Source organism: Macaca thibetana, chromosome X, assembly GCF_024542745.1.
Source record: "Macaca thibetana thibetana isolate TM-01 chromosome X, ASM2454274v1, whole genome shotgun sequence".
NCBI lineage: Eukaryota > Metazoa > Chordata > Mammalia > Primates > Cercopithecidae > Macaca > Macaca thibetana.
Window position 1 is genome coordinate 52,833,191 of NC_065598.1, and position 22,364 is coordinate 52,855,554.

The 22,364-nt window shown below is 45.6% G+C and overlaps 2 protein-coding genes across 11 annotated transcripts in view; one reads left to right on the forward strand and one right to left on the reverse strand.

The window, feature by feature from the left end:
* TSR2 (TSR2 ribosome maturation factor) overlaps positions 1–22,364 on the forward strand; it is a 1,158,091-nt gene that overhangs the window by 116,213 nt on the left and 1,019,514 nt on the right. The gene's annotated exons all lie outside the window — the stretch shown is intronic.
* SMC1A (structural maintenance of chromosomes 1A) overlaps positions 1–22,364 on the reverse strand; it is a 63,115-nt gene that overhangs the window by 35,042 nt on the left and 5,709 nt on the right. For all 3 annotated transcript variants that reach the window (XR_007722677.1, XR_007722676.1, XM_050776840.1), the window contains exons 2-18: positions 20,174–20,362; positions 19,951–20,063; positions 18,449–18,652; positions 18,117–18,355; positions 17,209–17,467; positions 16,975–17,115; positions 14,354–14,436; positions 13,993–14,200; positions 10,742–10,927; positions 10,464–10,643; positions 10,216–10,362; positions 9,983–10,120; positions 8,743–8,859; positions 8,532–8,638; positions 4,565–4,706; positions 816–961; positions 571–724 (exon numbers count right to left, since the gene is read on the reverse strand). Coding sequence is in view for 1 of the 3 variants with exons in the window: in XM_050776840.1 (XP_050632797.1) it covers positions 571–724; positions 816–961; positions 4,565–4,706; positions 8,532–8,638; positions 8,743–8,859; positions 9,983–10,120; positions 10,216–10,362; positions 10,464–10,643; positions 10,742–10,927; positions 13,993–14,200; positions 14,354–14,436; positions 16,975–17,115; positions 17,209–17,467; positions 18,117–18,355; positions 18,449–18,652; positions 19,951–20,063; positions 20,174–20,362 (2,753 nt within the window). In the remaining 2 variants the exon portion in view is untranslated. The remainder of the gene's footprint in view (positions 1–570; positions 725–815; positions 962–4,564; positions 4,707–8,531; positions 8,639–8,742; positions 8,860–9,982; positions 10,121–10,215; positions 10,363–10,463; positions 10,644–10,741; positions 10,928–13,992; positions 14,201–14,353; positions 14,437–16,974; positions 17,116–17,208; positions 17,468–18,116; positions 18,356–18,448; positions 18,653–19,950; positions 20,064–20,173; positions 20,363–22,364) is intronic.

Sequence of the window (22,364 nt, forward strand, 5' to 3'; positions counted from 1 at the left end):
CCCCTCTCAGTTAACATGTCCCATCCCCTTGCTACAAATCTTTGCTTCCACTGCTCCTCTTTGACTAGTATCTCTGGTTTTCCTGTAACTAAACTTCCTCACCTCTGCATTGCTGATGTCCCTTACCCAACCCTCTCCTGGCCAATCTCCCTCACTGCAGCTAAGCTATCATCCTCAGGTCCCCCAGCTTTCTGTCTTCCTTTGCTCTTGGCTAATGTCCCTCAATTCCCACTCCTACCAATTTATGTCACCTGCTGGAGCTAATATAGCTCAGGTCCCTAGGGTTAATGAATTACTTCATTCTTTCCTGGCTCAACTCTTTCACCACCCACTCACTGGCTTGCAGCTCTACTCCCAATTCAACTTCTCTCTCACACCAAAGCTATTATTACCTTCCGCCTCACCTGCGTTCACCACTGCACCTTGCCTCATCTCTCCTGCATCCCTTTTCATGTCCCTTCACCATCTGCCCACGTTTCTCTCTCTCACTGCCCTTCCTGATCACTTTCACTCCCCATCCCTGGTTAATGATGTTCACAGCCCACTCCCACCACCAGCCACAATACTCACCTCTTCCTGACTAATATCATCCATGGTGCCTTTTGACAGTGGCAACTTAATGTCCTGCATCTTACAGGCCTGTAGCAAGTTGTGACGGTCACTGCGCTTCTGTTCAAGCTTAGTCTCAATGGCTGTCACCTCCTTCTGTAAATGGGTCATTTCCCTAAAAAAGGTCCAGGGGCTAGGTGAGACCCAAATCTGGCAGGCTGCCTGCTCTATCTATGTCCTCCCACCCCAGGCCTGAACCCACTCACTTGTTGGCGCCCCCCAGTTTCTTACGAATCTCCTCCATCTCGTGATTCTTGTCATTCACTTCCGACTTCTTGGCCAGATGCTGATTCTTCAGGTCTTGTAGCTGAGCCATGGTCTCATCTATGATCTTCATGTGTCTTTGTTCCTCCTGGTCCCAGCAGTGGGAACAGGACAATAGGTGAAGACTTTCCCCATCTTACCCTGGGATATTCTCCTGCTCCCACCCTTCCTACTAGGCAGTTTATTGGAGTCACTCATCAATGAGCTTTGCTTTCACACCCCCATCACCCCTCAGCCTATCTTTTTAAAATTTGGTTGTCCTCTCCCACACACCCCAATTTTACAAGTGATCTAGTGTATGTACGAAAGTTAAAAGTATAGAGAAAGTAAGCCGGGCACGGTGGCTCAAGCCTGTAATCCCAGCACTTTGGGAGGCTGAGACGGGCGGATCACAAGGTCAGGAGATCGAGACCATCCTGGCTAACACGGTGAAACCCCGTCTCTACTAAAAAATACAAAAAACTAGCCGGGCGAGGTGGCGGGCGCCTGTGGTCCCAGCTACTCCGGAGGCTGAGGCAGGAGAATGGCGTAAACCCGGGAGGCGGAGCTTGCAGTGAGCTGAGATCCGGCCACTGCACTCCAGCCTGGGCGACAGAGCCAGACTCAGTCTCAAAAAAAAAAAAAAAAAAAAAAAGTATAGAAAAAGTATTAAGAGGGGAATCACTCACAATCTCATCAGTTAGATAATCAATTAACATTCTAGCACATTTTCTCTCAGCATTATTTACAGACAGCTTTACATAGTTGGGACTAGATTGTAATTAAAACTCTGTATTCTGACTAAATGTTATATTTGAGCATTTTTTTCTACATCAAAACTTTCTGTCATGTGCAGTATAGTAACATTAGTTTTTTTTTTTTTTTTTAAAAAACCCACACAAACAATACTGTGCATTTTCTATGAATACACATATGTAAATGTACAAGTATTTAAGTAAATCCTTAAAGGGTCTGGAAGAATCACCTCTGGTAAGAGGAAGGGGACTAGGATCAGCCAAAGGGGATCGTAGCCTTATGTATAATGTTCTGATTTTTAAAAAGGAAAATTTTTGTTTTCATTTTGATCTTAAGTCACATAAAGGGGGCCTGGTGGAGTGGCTTACACTTGTGATTCCAGCACTTTGGGAAGCCAAGGTAGGCAGACTGCTTGAGCCCAGGAGTTCGAGACCAGCCTGGACAACAAGGCAAAACCCCGCCTCTACAAAAAATACAAAAATTAGCTGGGTGTGGTGGTGCACGCCTGTGGTCCCAGCTACTTGAGAGGCTGAGGTGGGAGGATCACTTGAGCTCGGGAGGCGGGGGTTGCAGTGAGCTGAGATTGTCCCACTGCACTCCAAACTGGACGACAGGGTGAGACCCTGTCTCAAAAAAAAAATAATAATAATAATCACATAAAGGAGATATATCTGCAATTTACTCCCAAATGGCTCATAAAAAATAATAAGCATATATATAGAGCGAGAGAATGCAAAAGATAATGTGGCAACATGTTGATGATCGATGAATCTTGGTGATGGGTAGATAGGAGTTCTTTGTACTATTCCTTGCAATTTTTTGCAAAGTTGAAAATTATTTCAAAATAAAAAGTAAAAAAATTGCGTATATGTAATATCCCAAATCATCTAGGTATCTAACTTGTCTTGCCTCAGGATTTTACTGCCCAAGCTACAACTGCATTTAAGATTTCAGACACCAGGTTGGGCGCGGTGGCTCACACCTGTAATCCCAGCACTTTGGGAGGCCGAGGCGAGTGGATCACTTGAGGCCAGGAGTTCGGGACCAGCCTGGCGAACATCGTGAAACCCCTATTAAAATTACAAAAAATTAGCCGGGTGTGGTGGCGGGCGCCTGTAATCCCAGCTACTCGGGAGGCAGAGGCAGGAGTCTTGCTTGAACCCGGAAAGCAGAGGTTGCAGTGAGCCAAATGCTATTGCACTCCAGCCTAGGCAACAAGATCGAAACTGCGTCTCAAAAAAAAAAAAATTTCAGACACCAAAGAGTACTACTTTAATCATCAGGGGTTAATGAAGAAAACACACAAACAAGCAACAAACATAGGCAGACGAAAGTCAAACAGTAAGTTCAAACCAAGTGAAGGCCAAATCACCTCAGGAGGGAATGATGTAAGGAACAAAGGCTTCATAGTAGTTTAAAGAGAAAGAGTGTGAGAAAATTGAGTCATCACACAATACATGGTGGCACAGGCATGCCAAGCTCAAAAGAACTGAGCTGTACCAGTCAGTAGCACAGTCACACTGTGAAGTGACTAGGTTTCAGCAAAACACCATCATTTGTTGCACTGAATTTACATGGTCAATCTAAATTTTGCTCATTTTGCTAGTATTTAATTTTTAACTTAGTCTTAGCATTTGGTTAAGTGTTCCAAGTATATATATTTGTTTTTTTTTTTTTTTTTTTTTTTTTTTTTTTTTTTTTGAGACGGAGTCTCACGCTGTTGCCCAGGCTGGAGTGCAGTGGCGCGATCTCGGCTCACTGCAAGCTCCGCCTCCTGGGTTCACGCCATTCTCCTGCCTCAGCCTCCTGAGTAGCTAGGACTACAGGCGCCCGCCACCGCGCCCGGCTAATTTTTTGTATTTTTAGTAGAGACGGGGTTTCACTGTGGTCTTGATCTCCTGACCTTGTGATCCGCCCGCCTCGGCCTCCCAAAGTGCTGGGATTACAGGCTTGAGCCACCGCGCCCGGCCAAGTATATATATTTGTATATACGTAAGTAACATCACGGATTTAAGGCAACAATGGCAATCTTAGGGACTACTTTTCCTTTAAAAAGGGTCTGTGTATTACTAAAGTTTGAAGACACTACATAAATAATTTTACAAATGTTGCATGATTTGCTAAATTCCCACTTTCCAAGGGGCACTGAGTAGTTTCCAATTTGGAACTATAAATAATGCTTGTTAAAAACATCAAAGTGTTCACATAAAGCCTTGCCAGCATTTTGGATGATCTCCTCAGGTATTACTGAGTTATAGGGTATAAATACATTGTGAAGCTTCTTGAAGGATGGTGCTACATTACATTAAGAATACTGGTCTCCTGGCCAGGCATGGTGGCTCATGCTTGTAATCCCAGCACTTTGAGAGGCCGAGGCGGGTGGATCACGAGGTCAGGAGTTCGAGACCAGCCTGGCCAATATGGTGAAACCCCATCTCTACTAAAAATACAAAAATTAACTGGGCTTGGTGGCACGCACCTGTAGTCCCAAATGCTCGGGAGGCTGAGGCAGGAGAATCGGCTGAACCTGGGAGGCGGAGGTTGCAGTAGCTGAGATGGTGCCACTGCACTCCAGCCTGGGCAACATAGCAAGACCCCATCTCAAAAAAAAAAAAAAAAAAAGAATACTGGTCTCCTATACTATGGCTGGTATTCAAGCATTGTGTCCTTTGTTTTTACATTTTCCATGATGTACTAGAAAATACACTGCATCTGACTGTTGCTTTAATTTGCATTTCTTTAGTAAGACTAAATTATTTGTATGGGTTTAGGGACTATTTGAAAGTCTTCTTGAACTGTCTGTGACACTTATCCATTTTTCCTGTTTAGGTCTTGATATTTTTCTTACTGGTTTAGATGAGAAATTTCTAAGTTGTGGACATTATCTTTCTGTCATATTTCTTCCCATTTTTTCCTCCCAGTTGTTAGTCTGTCTTTTAATTCTTTCCTTCCTTACCTTTTTGAGCTTTTCTATCTCATTTTCATCTTTTTTCACTGTCTGCTCCCACATGTGTACTTTATCCTGGTCCTCCTTCAGTTGGTTCTTTTCAAAATCCAACTGAATGCCCAAGCGAGTCTTCTGATTCTCAAACTCCAAACTGTGTATAAAAGTGGGGAGAGAATCACTCATAATCTCATCAGAGATAACCAATGCACAAAATCCGGCTATGGGAAGAAAGGGAAACTAGACCCAGGGCTCAGGGACCAAGAGTTACTGATTTTCAGTCACAACCTGCTTCATCCATCCATATGCACATAAAACGGTCCCCTGAAGCTGAAGAAATAAGTTCCTCAGCCTAGCCCTGTAGACATGGTATAAGGCAGGGAAGATTCGGCCAAACCTTATTTATTCCCCTTTAAACACTGGAGACCCTAGCGCCCTCCAAGTTCCTACAAGGAGGCATAAGAGTCCATCTGAATCCACCAGCTATGGTAATTCCTATTTATTAAGCTTCTATGTACTTTACATATATTATCTCTAATCCTCTAATCAACAGCTCTGCAAGTAGGCATTATTATCCTAATTTTACAAATGAGGAAAACTTAGGCCAAGAGGTAAAAGACCTTGCCTAAGGCCACACAGCTAGTAAATGGCACATGTGAGACTGAAACCCAGATTTAACACCAAAACTCGGGCTCTTTCTAGTATACCACCACTGCAATATAATGTAGTGGATTAATAAGATTGGCATCTCAACTCTGCCACTTACTAGTAGTGTGATTCAGGCAAGTTGGTTATACTCTCCAGGCCTGTTTCCCCATCTGCAAAATGGACATAATAATAGTACTTACCTTAGGGTTATTGGGAGATTTTTAAATGAGTTAATATGTATAAAGTCCTTAGAACCACACCGGGTCCACGATAACTACTCAATTAATTTTAGTTGCTATTATCACCAGGTATATTGACTGTACTCAGCTTACTTTTGTCCAAGGGCTTCAATTACAGCATCCCAACTTCTGCCCCCAAAAGCTCTTAAAGGGCAGAACTTGGGTAGTACAAAAACATGGAGAAAATACTGGATTCCTGCTATTGTCCTCCTCTCCATGTCTTCAGAAACTCAGAGTATGCAACCAGCATACACAGGCACTGGCAGGCCAGGCAGGACTAACTTCCAATTGCCCTCTCCAGCTCCCAGTATGGTGTGACAGATGCTGCCAGATGTCATACTAGCAGCTTAAACCTATTAGCCACTATAATCCAAATGAAATGTAACTAACTATAATTTTGAGCTATGCAATTTTATGTCCAATCTCCTAAGTATGACTCATAAAGGCCTCTGTGTTCCGGCCCCTGCTGACCTGTCCACCACTCCCCGCCTTCTTCCTGACCCTGCTTTTATGCTCCAGACATTAAAAACTACTTAGTATCCAGAACAAGGCATGCTCTCTCATACCTCCAAGCATGCTGTTCTCTCTGCCTGGAATTCCCTTTTTCTGTTGCTGCCTGGCTGGCTAAATCCTACTCACTCTTCAGTCTCCAGTCATCACTCCCTGTTTTGTAAAACCTTTCCTGACGGTTCTGAGCAGGTTCCTAGTTTCTATTACACTTTGTTGGGTTCCTCCGTTTTTAGACTTCAGGTGCAGAAGCGAGTTAATCATATCCCACAGTTCATAACACACTTATCATCACTGCCTGGGCAAGACTCTTCCCTTGTCCTTTGTTTCAATCCCCAATTTCCATTCCCATTACCTTCCCTACTGTGAACATACACCACAAGTGACATAGACACATGCATTCCTTAAAAATGCATATCCTTGTAAAATATCTTAGACCTAAAATTTACACAAATCTACTGTGTTACAAACTTTATTCTTTTTTCTGGTCAATATCCGGTTTATAAGTTATCCACTACTGCCCACAAATCTAGTTCTTGCTGTGAACTCCTACATGGTACTCCAGTCTATATATTCATTTGACTTATGCTTCCCCCAGTAATGGCCGTCTACATTGCCACCAATGTCCCACTACTACAAGTTATGCCAAGATGAATAACACTAAATGTGTGTCTCTTTGGGACCCTATGGCAAGACTCTCTCTGGGATATATACCCATAGGTATATATATATAGATAGATAGATAGATAGATAGATAGATAGATAGATAGATATTTTTTTTTCCACATAGTACACAGGACATCTATAGATTTCCACCAAATACTGTTAGACTTTTTAATTTGCATTTCTGATTAAGGGGTTAGACCTCAATTCCTATGGTCATTAGCCACTTGAACTTCTCTTTCCATGAAAGCCTATCTATATTCTTTGCCACTTTTGTTTTTTTAACTTTTTTCATTGCATTAGATATCATAAGTACTTTGCCACATTTCTACTGGGTTTCTTGTCATTGATTTTATTTTTCCTGTTGTTGATTTGCAGTTCCTTGAAAATTTCTTCAGTATTTTGTATCTACCATAATTACACCATTGATCACACTGTCCTCAAATTGATGTTTCCCCCAGTACTCTATAGTTTCCTGAGGAAAGAAACAAGAGTCTGATTCAATTCTGTATCCCTTGAGACTGGCTTAAGGTAGGACAGCAATGAATATTTACTGTATGGGCAAAGCGCTAAACTGCTAACTGAAGCCCAGGTTACAAGGGATGACGTCCTTCAGCAAAGACTGTGTTGTGTTCATCTGTCTTACCTCCATCTCCCTCGTCTCCCTTCCAATACCTAGCACAAGACAACCTGGCACAAGGCAGGTACTCAACAAAGGTTTGTTGAATGAATGAATCAACTAAAGTGAGGAAAAACGAGAAGATTATTTTCTTCTGGCTATTGTTTCAACCAAGAATTTAATCTCCCGCCTCCCTCCACCTCACATTGCCCATTATGATAATAACAACAAAAGCTAGTATTTCTTGTTCTTAGTAGATGCTATGTGAGCTGCTAAATACCTTTTAAAAAGGTTTTAAAAAAAAAAAAAAAAAAAAAAAGGCCAGGCGGGGGTTGGGGCCAGGTGTGGTGGCTCATGCCTGTAATCCCAGCACTTTGGAAAGCCAAGGTGGGCGGATCACAACGTCAGGAGTTCCAGACCAGTCTTGCCAGCATGGTGAAACCCCATCTCTACTAAAAATACAAAAAATTAGCCGGGCATGGTGGAGTACACCTGTAGTCCCAGCTACTCGGGAGGCTGAGGCAGGAGAATTGCGTGAACCTGGGAGGCGGAGATTGCAGTGAGCCGAGATCATGCCACTGTACTCCAACCTGGGCGACAGAGCAAGACTCCATCTTGAGGAAAAAAAAAAAAGGCTGGCACTATGGCTCACACCTCTAATCCAAGCACTTTGGGAGGCTGAGGCAGGAGGATCACTTGAGCCCGAGTTCCAGACCAGTCTGGGCAACATGGCAAAACCCCATTTCTACAACAACAACAACAAAAAAAACCCAGAAAAACAAAAATTAGCCAGGTGTGGTGGCAAACATCTGTAGTCCCAGCTACTCAGGAGGCTGAGGTGGGAGGACCACCTGAGCCTGGGAAGGTCAAGGTTGCCACTGCACTCCAGTCTCAGCAACAGGGTGAGACCCTGTCTCAGGGAAAAAAAAAAAAAAAGGAAAACAGGTAATCTTAAAAAAAGAAATTATTTCACCTGATCCTCCCAACAATGCCATGAGATAGGTATCATTATACCATTCTGCAGATACTGCAGCTTACAGAAGTCAAGTCACTGCCAAAGATAACGAGTTGTGGAGCTGGGGCTGTAATCCAGGAATCCAGGAAATCAAGTTTAGAGTTAGCACTCTTAACCACTATAACTATGCCATACTGCCCTCCTGATTTCTGTTCTTTAAGGCCTACCTACATAAACTCACACAGTTCTAAGAGCTGACCCTTGCCTATGACAGCATCTGGTTTTCCAAGGATGTCAGGTTAGAGCCTCAAGGGCATCCCAATATCTTCTACCAATCCTCCCACCTACCGCTTCTTGGCGATTTCATTCTGCCGTTTCACCTTCTCTTCCTCAAACTCCCGGATGTTGCGCACACCGATCTCCCGACAAAACTCTTCAAACACCTCATCCTCTACCTGAGAAGAGAAGCCAGGGAGGGCATTGGCCCTTTTAGTCTGTCCTGCTTCCAGTCCCAGTCCTGCCCTGACGCACACGCTGGCATGGCCCACACCCTACCAACCTGGTTCATCTTCTCCTTCAAGTCTTTCATCTCCCTCTCTCGGCTCTGAATGATCCTCTTGATATCATTAATGCGAGGCCCAAAGTTGGCTAGCTCACTCTCCAGCTTGGATTTTTCCTACAGGCAATGGGTTGAGAGGACAAAACAGACCAGGGTCCTTGGAGGAAAAGCTACCTTGACTGCATTGGTCCCACAGTCAGGAAGGGCTAGCTCTCCACATCTGAGAGAACCTGGCTTAGCACTACTGCCCTAGTCAAGTCTCCATGATGTTGCACAGAAGCCATCACATGGCTTCTTCCCTGGCATCCAGTTCAGCCAGCTTCAATCCACAGGGCTGGGCACACAGTAAACATCATTAGGTATAGGTCCCAATCTTTGATCTATAACCCCTGGGGGCAGAGTTGTTTCAGAATTCAGTTTAGGGTTTTTGAGTTTAGAAAAAGATAGATAAATACACACACTACACATAAGACCTCCAGGGTGGTCTGGGGAAGTACCCGATAATAATAATAAAAAAAAAAACATTAATATACCTAGAACAGTACTGCCCCCCACCCCACCACTACCACAAGCAGGGACTGAAATGCCCACAGCTCACTTTCAAAAATTCAAATTGCTGAATGAACAAATTATGCTAACAATAGCACCTAACATAAACTGAACACATAGCAGTCTTAGGCACTTTACATGTTAACTCATTCAATAATGACCCTATAAAGTAGGTATCATTTATTTATTTATTTTGAGACAGAGTCTCTGTCACCCAGGCTGGAGTAAAATGGCACGATCTTGGCTCACTGCAACCTCCACCTCCCAGGTTAAAGCAATTCTCCTGCCCTCAGCATCCCAAGTAGCTGGGATTACAGGCGCCTGCCACCATGCTCGGCTAATTTTTTATATTTGTAGTAGAGACAGGGTTTCATCATGTTGGCCAGGCTGGTCTCCAACTCCTGATCTCAGGTGATCCACCGTGTCCGGCCGAGTAGGTATTATCTTAACTTGCATTTCACAGATTAAGATGTGAAGGTTGACACTGAGAGGTGAAATTACTTGCCTAATGTCATACTCAACGCAGAGCCAAGCTCTGAATCCCTGGCTGTCTGACTCTATGCTATACTTGGCTTCCTGCGGCAGGCTGGGAGGAGACAGGGAAGTGAAACAAGTTCCCCACCCTCAGAGAAACCTAGGCCAGGAATGTGTGGATGGCCTTTGGAGAACAGGGCTGAAGGCCAGGCCCCACCTGCAGATTCAGGGCTAGATGTCGTGTCTTGGTCTGTTCTAGGTCACTCTGGGAGTACTTGAGCCGCATCTGCAGTCCATGGGCCTGAGACTGCACCTGACGCAGCTCTGCCTCTTTCCGTTTTGCCTTCATCTGCTCCTGAAGGGAACAAGAAAGAAGGGCTAGGTGGTAAGGTGGTGGTTGACCTAGGCTTAGGACTCCCACTGCTAAAAACAGCACTGCCTGTGGCTTACTTTCAGCTCCTCTGTCAAGCGCTCCTTCTTCTCTTTCAACTTGTCTACTGCTTTCTCATCCCAGCGCCGCGCCTTGGCCTTCAGGTCACTGGCCCCACCAGAGATCACTCCTGACTTCTGGAATAGGGTTCCATCCAGTGCCACTGTCTACACACAGCAGGGGGAAAAGAGAAGAGGGGGAGAAGCTGAACAAATGAATCTCCAGTACTGAGCCTGTCCAGCTTCAACCTGGGCAAGAGAATCCACACCTTGTGGCGCTGGTGGCCTCCAAAGGCAATGCGGCGGGCATCCTCCACGTTGTCACAGACAAGGGCATTGCCACAAGCATACTGCAGGGCCTTTTTGATGTGAGGTGGCTCATAGCGAATCACATCAATCACTAGCTTGGCCCCCTTCAGCTCCCGGAGTTTTTCATCTGTAGGCTTCACCTGTGGGGAGAAGCTCAGTCAGTGGCAGAACACAAACAGGGAGTACTAGAAGAGGGGCCCTTGAACACTGGCCTGACCCAATCCCCAAGAAGCCTCACCTCCAGGTAGTCAAGAGGCAAGAAGGTCTCAGGCTCCCCACGCTGTTCCTTGATATACTGAATACAGTCCCGGCCTGTCTTCTCCGAGTCCACAATAATGGCATCCATGTTCTTGCCCAAAACCTTGGTTACAGCAATCTGATACTTCTTTTGTGTGGGCTGGCACAGGTCAATGAGGCGGCCATACTGAGTAAAGTAGGAAGGGAAAACTGAAGAATGAAGCTTTTGGGAGCTGGCTCAGGAATCCTAATTCCCAGTGTGGAAAGGGGGACAGACTAGAATCTATATCAGGAAGTGAACGCAACTGTATTGCCTAGTGGTTAAGATAACCCAATACCAAGCATGGTGGTGTGTGCTTGTAATCCTAGCTACTTGGGAGGTTGCAGTGGGAGGATCGCTTAAGTCCAGGAGTTCAAGACCAGCCTGGGTAACATAATAAGACCCTGTCTCAAAACAAACAAAAAAGACAGCCCACTAGTTCTGTACCCAAGTAACCCTACCTTAACTGAATGGAACTGTATGGACTGAGGAGGAGGCAATTGTAGACTAGCTTGCTGTGTGCACTCTAGATCAGCACAGTGGCCAATCCTAATGTCCCTTCCAAAGGTGGAAAAGTTTGGGCAACAGAAGGGAGGTAAAGAAATGAATAAATGAGTTATGTAATGAGGGAAACTCAGTATTATATTAACACCTCAAAACAGGTTCAGAGCATGAGATATTGTCTCTTAGCACAATTATCCCAGATGCCTGAAAGTGTGAAGCTATGTTTGCTGAGAACACTCCTCATTTTGGAACCTAACAAGATTGAATAAAAGCCTGCAAACCTGAATGGTCTCACCCTAGGAAACATTTTCATGACATGATCATGGACTAAACTAATTATTAATTAATGACTAAATGGGATTCTAGTAATGTACCAGTTATTTTTCTACTTTTTTTTTGGAGACAAAGTCTCACTCTGCAGCCCACGCTGGAGTGCAGGGGCGTAATACCGGCTCACTGCAACCTCCACCTCCCAGGTTCAAGTGATTCTCCTGCCTTAGCCTCCTGAGTAGCTGGGATTACAGGTGCCCACCATCATGCCCAGCTAATTTTTGTACTTTTAGTAGATGGGGTTTCACCATGTTGGCCAGGCTGGTCCCGAACTCCTGACCTCCAGTGATCCGCTGGCCCCCAGCCTCTTTCTATTACATGATTGTTCTGATGTAAGGGATCTGTGTTTGAAGATCAAAGTGGACTGTGGTGTTTTATGAAATATATATTTAGTCTTCTACGCGGGAGTTCCCGACACACAACCCCTAAAACCCTTAGAATCTCAGGAATGAGCATTTTGTATGTTAATGAGATGATTATGGCTACAGGCCCATAGATAGCTTCTGGATAGGGGCTGGTTACCAGAAAGACCAAGGCAGGATGAGATTTGCGACTCTTAGCTCCACCCCCACAACCTTCAGAAGGGGAGAGGGGCTGAAGTTTGAACTGATCACCGATGGCCGATGATTTGATCAATCAGGCCTACGTAATGAAGCCCCTGTGTGGGGGTACCTGGAGGGTGGCTTGCCCAGATTGGGCATGGAAGCTTCACACCTCTTCCCCCATACCCTGCCTTATGCATCCATCTGGCTGTTCTCTGCATCCTTTGTAATATCCTTCATAATAAATGGGTAAACATAAGTAAAACATTTTCCTGAGTTCTGTGAACTGCACTAGTAAATTAATCGAACCCAGGGAGGGATTCTCAGGAACTGTAATTTACAGCAGGTCAGTCAGAACCACAAGTCACAACCTGAGACTTGCAATTGGCATCTGAAGTCTTAGACTGAGCCCCTAACCCATGGGATCTGATGCTATCTCCAGATAAATAGTGTCAGAGTTGAAGTGAATTATAGGTCACCCAGCTGGTGTCTGCTGGAGAATTGCTTGGTGTGTGAGGAAAAACCCCAAAACTTCTGGTGTCAGAAGTGAAGTGTTGTGCTGGTTGTGTGAGAGTAGAAAAAACACTTCGGTTTTTTCCTATCTCACAGAAGAACACAGCCCCCATGCTATAAAGAAAAAGACTATTATGGCTCCCAAGCAATGACTTCAAGCAGTCGTGTCTGAATCCAGGATCATCTTTCTAAACCTCATTTACCATTTTACAGACCACCGCCACCCAGGCACTATGCCAAATATCTTACATATATTATTTCAAATTTTCACAAGTACTTAGTGAAATAAATCTGGCTGGGCGTGGTGGCTCACGCCTGTAATCCTACCACTTTGGGAGGCTGAGGCGGGCAGATCACTTGAGGTCAGGAGTTTAAAACCAGCCTGGCCAACATGGTGAAACCCTGTCTCTACTAAAAATACAAAAAAATTAGCTGGGCATGGTGGTGGGCACCTGTAATCCCAGCTACTTGGGAGGCTAAGGCAGGAGAATCGCTTGAGCCTAGGAGGCGGAGATTGCAGTGAGCCGAGGTTGTGCCACTGCACTCCAGCCTGGGCGAAAGAGCAAGACTCTATCTCAAGATCAATCAATCAATCAATCAATCAATCCATCTCTTTTACCAGTTCCCTTCCCGCAGTCTCCAAAACCAAGCCTGGTTCCCTAAGAACTATCAGATTAAGAGAGCAGGGACTGACTCTAATCATACCTACCTCCCCAGCAGAGCCTCTAGAGAAGTGACAGGGAAATATTAGTGGAACCAAACTAAGTTGAACCCAGGTATGGGATAATATTCAAGGAACCTGGGAACTCAGGATTGGGTGAAAGAGGTCAAAAGATCAAGAGGTCTGATAAAGCTCAGGGTGTCCCTAAAAGCTACTGGGCCAGTTAATACATGCCAAGAGAGCCCATATAGAAGACTGCACAGAGCTACTTCCTGGGAGAGTAATTCCAGCCCCATGGTCCCACCTGCCTCCAAAATCTTTCCTGGTTTTCCAATTCCCCTCCCAGAGGCATGGACACAGCAAGACAAACTCTTCAGAAAAACGTAATTGTTATGATGAAAAGAACATGATTGCCTAGTATGACAGGCTGAAAAATTTAAAAAAAAAAAATAAATAAATAAAAGAACATGAGCTTAGGAGAACAAGTTGGGTTTGAACTGCAGTTCTTCCACTTAGAAGTGGTGCTTTTTTAAACCTCTCCGAGCCTCATTTCCCCTGACAATAAAAATGGGATTGGCAACCTGGTCCTCACAGGGCTGCTGGGAAAATCGTGTGACAGTGAGTGTAAGTACTCAGGAAATGAGTTCCCCCTCTGCTCTTACCACAGAGCCAGGGTAAAGGCGCTTGATGCTTTCCATTATCTCTGCCTTTCGCTGCTGGCGGCTGCTCTCCTGACGGTCAATGCGGGCATCCCCTAGCTGCTCCATCACCTGATTCAGCTCCTTATTGATTTCATCAATACGCCGCTTGGCCATCTCCACCTCCTCTGTCAGCTCCCCCTCTAGCTTCTTCTGCTCTTCTAGGGACTGCCTACAAAGTGAGGGCATACAGGAGTTACTCCTGCTGGTGAGAAAAATACTCCTGGCTCAGAGAGGCTCTGGGGGTCCTGCATGAAGATGGGCAGGTAGGTAGGGTCACAAGAACAGGCCTGGAAGTAAGGGGGACAGTTGCAGAGCTACATACTTGCTAGTGGTGATGTATTCCTCCAGTTTCTCAATCCGCTTCTGATTCTCTTCAATTTCCCGCAGCTTTTGCTTGATCTTGGCCTGGGAAACAAACGTATTCTATCACCAAGGGCTGCACAAGTTTACGCCAAGACCACGGGAGCCCTAGATAATACCCCTTATGTGCCCACTCATTCAAGAGCCCAACAGTCCAGGATAATCTGTCACTAATATAGGAGGCCTTCTAAAAAGCAGACATAGATGGTGTTCGGTTGGATCTACTAACTGATGATGGGGGCCTCCCAGATCTCCAGAACCTCTCACAGGTGTTCTACTCAGCCAAGGCATCTTCTTCACCAACCATGGAGGCTCAAATCAAGATAAAAGCTTCACAGGCCTTTCTGTACCTGTTTCCTCATCTGCAAAATGTGGGTAATCTCCACTGCATAGAATACACATTAAGTGCTTAATAATAGGGTTGCTACTAATATTAATGACTATCACATTCCTCTTTTAAAAAATTTTATTATTTTTTAAAGTTTGAGACAGGGTCTCACTGTGTTACTCAGGCTGATCTCAAACTCCTGGCCTCAAGTGATCCACCAGGCCTGGCCAACATTCTTTTAAATATTTAAAAGTGCTTAGCAGAATGCCTGGAACACTGTACACTCCTAGGACACTATGACAACTGTCTATCATTGTTGTTATTACAATATTGATATCAGGTAGGCAGTAAGTGAAGTATATTTGATAAGAGTGTGGGCTTTATAGCTACACTGCCCAGGGTCTGGTTCTGACACTTAATAGTTATGTGAGTGGCCGGGCACAGTGGCTCACGCCTGTAATCCCAACACTTTGGGAGGCCGAGGCAGGCTGATCACAGAGGCAGGCAGGAGTTTAAGACCAGCCTGGGCAACCAGCAGAAACCCTGACTCTACAAAAATAAAAAAATTAGGAGGCCGAGGCGGGCGGATCACTTGAGTTCAGGAGTTCAAGATAAGCCTGGTCAACATGGCGAAATCCCATCTATACTAAACATACAAAAAATTTAGCTAGGTGTGGTGGCACCCACCTGTCATCCCATCTACTCGGGTGGCTGAGACACAAGAATCACTTGAACCGGGCCAGGTGCGTTGGCTCACACCTGTAATCCCAGCACTTTGGGAGGCCAAGGCGGGTGGATCACCTGAGGTCAGGAGTTCGAGACCAGCCTGACCAACAAGGTGAAACCCTGTCTCTACTAAAAATATAAAAATTGGCCGGGCGCGGTGGCTCAAGCCTGTAATCCCAGCACTTTGGGAGGCCGAGACGGGCGGATCACTAGGTCAGGAGATCGAGACCATCCTGGCTAACATGGTGAAACCGCGTCTCTACTAAAAAATACAAAAAATTAGCCGGGCAAGGTGTCGGGTGCCTGTAGTCCCAGCTACTCGGGAGGCTGAGGCAGGAGAATGGCGTAAACCCGGGAGGCGGAGCTTGCAGTGAGCTGAGATCACGCCACTGCACTCCAGCCTGGGCGACAGAGCCAGACTCCGTCTCAAAAAAAAAAAAAAAAAAAACAATTAGCTGGGCATGGTGGCCGGTGCCTGTAATTTCAGCTACTCGGGAGGCTGAGGCAGGAGAATTGCTTGAACCTAGGAGGCAGAGGTTGCAGTGAGCCGAGATGGCGCCACCGCACTCCAGCCTGGGCAACAAGAGAGAAACTGCATCTCAAAAAACAATAAAAATAAAAAAAAAGAATCAGTTGAATCCGACAGGCAGAGGCTGCAGTGAGCTGAGATCATGCCACTGTACTCCAGCCTGGGCAACAGAATGAGACTTTGTCTCTCAAAAAAAAAAAAAAAAAGCAGCCAGGCATGGTGGCAAGCACCAGTAGTGCTGGATACTCGGGAGGCTCTGGTTGGAAGATTGCTTAAGCCTGGGAAGTCAAGGCTGCAGTGAGCCATGGTTGCACTATTGCACCTCAGCCTGCGTGACAGAGAGAGACCCTGTCTCAAAAATAACAATAATCTTGTGACCTTAGGCAAATTACTCTGTGTTGTAATTTCCTCATTTGTAAAATAGGGTAACAGTAGCCATTCCATAAAGGTAATCATAAATGAAGAATTAAATGACTGAATACATGTAAAGAACACTGCCTATCATACAGTTAAGTGCTCAACAGATGTGAGCTATTGTCATTATCATTAAGATTATCATGGCTAGGTGCAGTGGCTCACGCCTGTAATCTCAACACTTTGGGAGGCCAAGGTGGGCGGATCACAAGGTCAGGATTTCAAGACCAGCCTGGCCAACATAGTGAAACCCCATCTCTACTAAAAATACAAAAACTAGCAGGATACGGTGGCACGCGCCTATAGTCCCAGCTACTCGGGAGGCTGAGGCAGGAGAATTGCTTAAACCCGAGAGGCGAAAGTTGTGGTGAACCAAGATCGCACCACTGCATTCCAGCCTGGGCAGGAGCGAGACTCTGTCTCAAAAAAAAAAAAAAAAAAAAAAGACTATCATTACAGCTTGGGTAACTCTAATCCAACATGCTTGAGACCAGAAACGTTTCAGATTTTGGATTATTTTGGATTAGGAATGCTCAACCTGTATCCTTTTCTGTGTATCATCCCTAATCTTATAACTATAGCACACCTCTGTCTCTACTTTCTTCCGTTCTTCCAGATCCAGACGGTCCTGGTCAGCTTTCTGGTCTCGATTGAATTTCTCTAGCTCCTGGGCCAGGGTAGCTGCTCTCTTGCTGGCTTCTTCTTTCAACCGGTGGTATTTCTTCACCTGTATTAGGGACAGAGAAGGAGAACAGGGATGACCAAGTCAGCAGATGTCAGCCCAGGGATCTCCTCCCTGCCAACCCGTTCCAGAGCTTACCTGATTCTCCTCCAAGGTCAAATCTCTGCCCTGACTCTGACTCTCTTCTTCCATCCGTTCTTCAAACTCCTGCCGGGCCTTCTCCACTGACAGCATCTCCTTCTCCAGCTCATCCATGTCACCTTTACGCTTCTTATAGTGCTTCTGAGCATTCTGCAGAGACTTCTTGGCTGCTTCCAGCTTCTTGATTTTGTGGGAGGTGTTCTCCTTGGCTTTGATGTACTGAGGCCGCTTCTGGTTCAATTCTGAGTCCTTCTCCCTTTTGCCAGAGGGGTGGGGGAAACCAGTGAGCACTATAGAAGAAGGGAGGGTTCCCAAGCTTTTCACCCAAAGGGGAGCTTGAGCCCCTGAGCCAACCTCAGGGAATTACCTAAAAGAACAAGGGCGTGATGCCCCACAGATCCTGAAAAAAAGGGGCAGTCTGACTACTCCCTGAAAGGTATGACTTTCAGGATCTATGAGCCAGCCACTCCATAAGGCAAAGCTACCAACTCTGCCTCAACCCTGGCCAGGACGCTCATTAACAACTCCCAAGAACATCCTGTATTTACTTAGTTGGCCCCTCAAATTCCTATCCTTTAAACTTCTAGCTTCAGTTTTCCTCTTCTAGGAAGGCCTTCTCAGCCACTCCACTGGCTAGGCCTCACACTGGTTCCTCCTTCTTGGCAAGGCCACCACCCCTTTTGAGTTCTCCCTCATCTGAGCACCTGTCTACCCAGGGCCTGAGTGCTTAAATATTCTATTTGTCTAAACTGCAAGTCAAGAAATGTGTCTGGTTCTTACAAAAGCAAGTCAGGAGAATAACAGAGAAATGAGTATGGGTACTGAACTCCGGGCTCGGAGGAACCCTAATAAACAGCACGGCCTCTTGGTTTCCCGTAAGTCGCAGGCCCAGGTCTGCCTCTTACTTGATCTCCTTCTCAATCTGCTGCTGCTCCCGCATCATTTTGCCCAGCTCCTTCTTCTTCTCCTTCAGCTCATCCTCCACCTTGTCCATACGCTTCTTGTCCTTCTCGATCTCCTTGTTCTTAGAGGCCAGTTCCTTGTTGAGCTTCTCAATTTCCACTTCATTATGGTAAAGCTTAAAGAGCTGCAGCTGTACCTGAGCTCGTACTACCTCATCCTTCAGGCGCTGGTAGCGGTCAGCCTGTGCAAACAGGGGAATGGTGGCAGGGGTGCATCAATAAGGCACTGGCTCCATCCTGGTCCCTCAGAGCCAAGAGGTAGCTTGGCCACCTACCTCTTCTTTCTCCTGCTTTGCTTCCTTGCGTTCAGCCGCAATATTTTTCTTGCGATGGTAATTAAACTGTGTGTCCTCTTCAGCCTTCACCATTTCCTTCTTTCGCTTGTCATACTCCTGTGCCAGCTCCCCAGAACGACTAATCTCTTCAAACAGAGCTGTCCTCTCTTTGGGGTTCTTCATGGCAATAGATTCCACAGCACCCTAGTAAAGGTTGAAACACTCTTCCACTTCAGACCCCAGCCAGCCCAGTTCACCTTACCCATTTCCACTCCTTCATCCAGAAAAAGTTACCAACTTTCTCTCCCACGCCCCTGGTGCCACATTTCACACTGGGCTTTAAGGACAAATTCCTTGCCCTCTGAGGAGCACAGGGAGCCAAAGGGACAAAGACAAGAAAGTGTTACGTGCAGTAACAGAAGCAGCACAGGAAAAGGATAAAATGAAGCTTGGGGGTAGGAGACTGATAGGGATATCTATCTCAGAAGGCTTCCCAAAGATGACATCTGTGCTGAGTTTGGAAGATGGAGGGAAACTAACCAAGAAAATAAAAGAGAAAAGGTGGCCGGGTGCAGTGGCTCACACCTGTAATCCCAGCACTTTGGGAGGCTGAGGCAGGCAGATCACCTGAGATCAGGAGTTCAAGACCAGCCTAGCCAAAAGGGTAAAACCCCCATCTCTACCAAAAATATAAAAATCAGCCAGGCGTGGTGGCGGGCGCCTGTAGTCCCAGCTATTTGGGAGGCTGAGGCAGGAGAATCGCTTGAACCCTGGAGGTGGAGGTTGCAGTGAGCCGAGATCGTGCCACTGCACTCCAGCCTGGGCGACAAGCCAAACTCCGTCTCAAAAAAAATAAAATAAAATAAAGAGAAAAAGTTATTCTATGTAGAGGAAAATTAATATGCAAAGACCTGTAGGCCAAAGCAAGCAGGTGAATTTGCAGAACCATAAATGGTTTAAGTAGGCTGGAGTGCCAGGCTGGAGGAGAAGAACATGCAGATGGTATTTGGATTTTGATGATGGTGTTTCCCGAATGACAGGCTTAGGCGTTTGGATCTCATCCTAAGGCAATAGTTCTCAAATTTCAGCCATCATCATAATAACCTGGATAGCTTGATAAAACACAAATTGCTGTGCCCCACCCCACAGTTTCTTCCAAGTCGGGAAGTCTAGGATAGGGCCTGAGAACGTGCATTTTCTAACATGTTACCAGGTAATGTTGATACTGCTGGTCTGGAGACTACAGTTTAAGAACCACCATTTTAAGGCAATAAGGAATCACTGAAATGCTTTAAGGAAAAAAGGGAGGGGAAACAAAATAAATGTGTGTCCTCATAAGATGAACCTGGCTTAGGGGCCAGACTTAAGTTGGGAAGCTCAGTGAACAAGGTGCTACATTAGTTCAAGGGAGAGATGATAAAGCCTGAGATGGAGCAGGCACAGTGGGGATGGGACATGGTCTGGCAAAAACGGGATAGCCAATAACTGTTAAAAACGCCCACCTGGAAAACGAGGAAGTTACGAGCTTTGATGAGAATGCCCAACTTCTCTAATTCCTCACTGTACTCATGTAGTTGGACCACTTTGTTGTTGATCTTGTACTCAGAGGAACCTCCTACAAGACAATGCATGAGTTGGCAAGGGTCAGGCCCCCTTCCTGTTCCAGTCCACTAGTCTAGCCACCTCCCAGGACCCAAGGAGAGCCTTCTGGCTGGCCTCACCCACCTACAATGACACGGGCAAAGGTACGGTCCTCAGCACCCTCCTCAGAGTAAACCATGCTGACAAAGGCCCGGTTGGCAGCTGGCTTGCCCACAGGAGCTCCATGGATCAGGTCCCGCAGGGTCTTTACCCGCAGGTTGCTGGTTTTTTCACCTAGCACAAAGCTGATGGCATCCATGAGATTTGACTTACCTAAGGGAAGAGGGACAAGGCAGTAGAGGGAAAGTCAGGATGAAGAGGAGAGGAAAAGGAATAAAGATATTGAGACAAACAAGAATGTCCCCTAATCACTCAGTACTCAGACTAATGGGAAGAGAGACTACTCCTCTGTCCCCACAAACACTGAGCACAACCAAAGCTCTGGGTCAAAGGCTTAGGAAAAACAGTCCTCTTGCAGTTACTATATAGCAGCCAGAAGCTAGAACCCAGGACAAGCGTAGTGACTCACACCTGTAATCCCAGCACTTTGGGAGGCTGAGGCAGGAAGATCACTTGAGGCCAGGAGTTTGAAACCAGCTTGGACAACAAGGCAAAACCCAGTCTCTACAAAAACTTTAAAAATTAGCTGGGCATGGTGGCATGCGCCTGTAGTCCCAGCTACTCGGCTGAGGAGGGAAGATCGCTTGAGCTCAGGAGTTCAGGGCTGCAGTGAGCTATGATGATACCACTGCCCTCCAGCCTGGGTGACATAGCAAGACTCTCTTTAAAAAAAAAAAAAGTGAAAAAAAAAAAAAAAAGGAAAGAATAATTTAAAAAAAGAAGCTAGAACCCAATCTAAAGAAATGGTATATTCACAGAATGGATAGTTCTACAACCTTTAATGACATGGACAAAAGCCTACAATAGGTGAAACAAACAAGACACAAAACTCAATGATGTTAAAATAATATAAAGTGGGCCGGGCACAGTGGCTCATGCCTGTAATCCCAGCACTTTGGGAGGCCGAGGTGGGTGGATCACCTGAGGTCAGGAGTTCGAGACCAGCCTGACCAATATGGTGAAACCCTGTCTCTACTAAAAAAATACAAAACTTAGCTGGGCGTGGTGGCGGGCGCCTGTAATCCCAGCTACTTTGGAAGGCTGAGGCAGGAGAATCGCTTGAACCTGGGAGGTGGAGGTTGCAGTGAGCCAAGATTGTGCCATTGCATTCCAGCCAGGGCAACAGAGTGAGACTCAATTCAAAATAATAATAATAGTAATATAAAGTAAAATTTAAAAATAGGCTGGGAGGAGGGGAAAATGGGAGTCTTTTTTTTTCTTTTGAGATAGAGTCTTGCTCTGTTGCCAGGCTGGAGTGCAGGGGCATGATCTCAGCTCACTGCAACCTCCAACTCCCCGGTTCAAGGGATTCTCCCGCCTCAGCCTCCCAAATAGCTGGGATTACAGGCACACGCCATCATGCCCAGCTAATTTTTTGTGTTTTTAGTAGAGACGGGGTTTCACCATGTTGGCCAGGATGGTCTCAATCTTCTGACCTTGCGATTCGCCCACCTCAGCCTCCCAAAGTGCTGGGATTACAGGCATGAGCCCTCACGCCTGGCCTGGGGGTTTTTAATGGGTATAGATTTTCAGTTTTGCAAGATGAAAAAGTTCTAGAGATTGTATTGCACAAAAACATGAATATATTTAACACTACTGAACTGTACACTTAAAAATGGTTAATTTAGGAAATTTTATGTGTATTTTACCACCATCTAAAAAAAGAGCATAGTCCTGTTTTGATACAATATGAAGCACACAGCATCATTTATGATGTATCTTGCCAAAAATATTTAACCTGAATCTATTTTTTCTTTTTTAATTTTTTGTTATAATAAGGACATGGTCTTGCTATGTTACCCAGGTTAGTCTCTAACTCCTGGCCTCAAGTGATCCTCCTGCTGTGGCCTCCCAAAGAGCTGGGATTACAGGCATGAGCCACCATAACCAGCCTAATTTGAATCTAAACAAGCCTTTAGACTTATCTTCCAGTTTCTAGGAAATACAGCAATACAATATAGAGGAACATACTAAGGTTTCCATGAGGAAATCTTAACACAAACACAGAATGTGGGATGTTCTCAAAGACAAATGGCCTGGTCTTTTCAAAAAATCAGTGTCTAAAAAGAAAGGTTGAGCTGGGCACAGTGGCTTGGCTGAGGCAGGCGGATCACCTGAGGTTGGGAGTTCCAGACCAGTCTAACATGGAGAAACC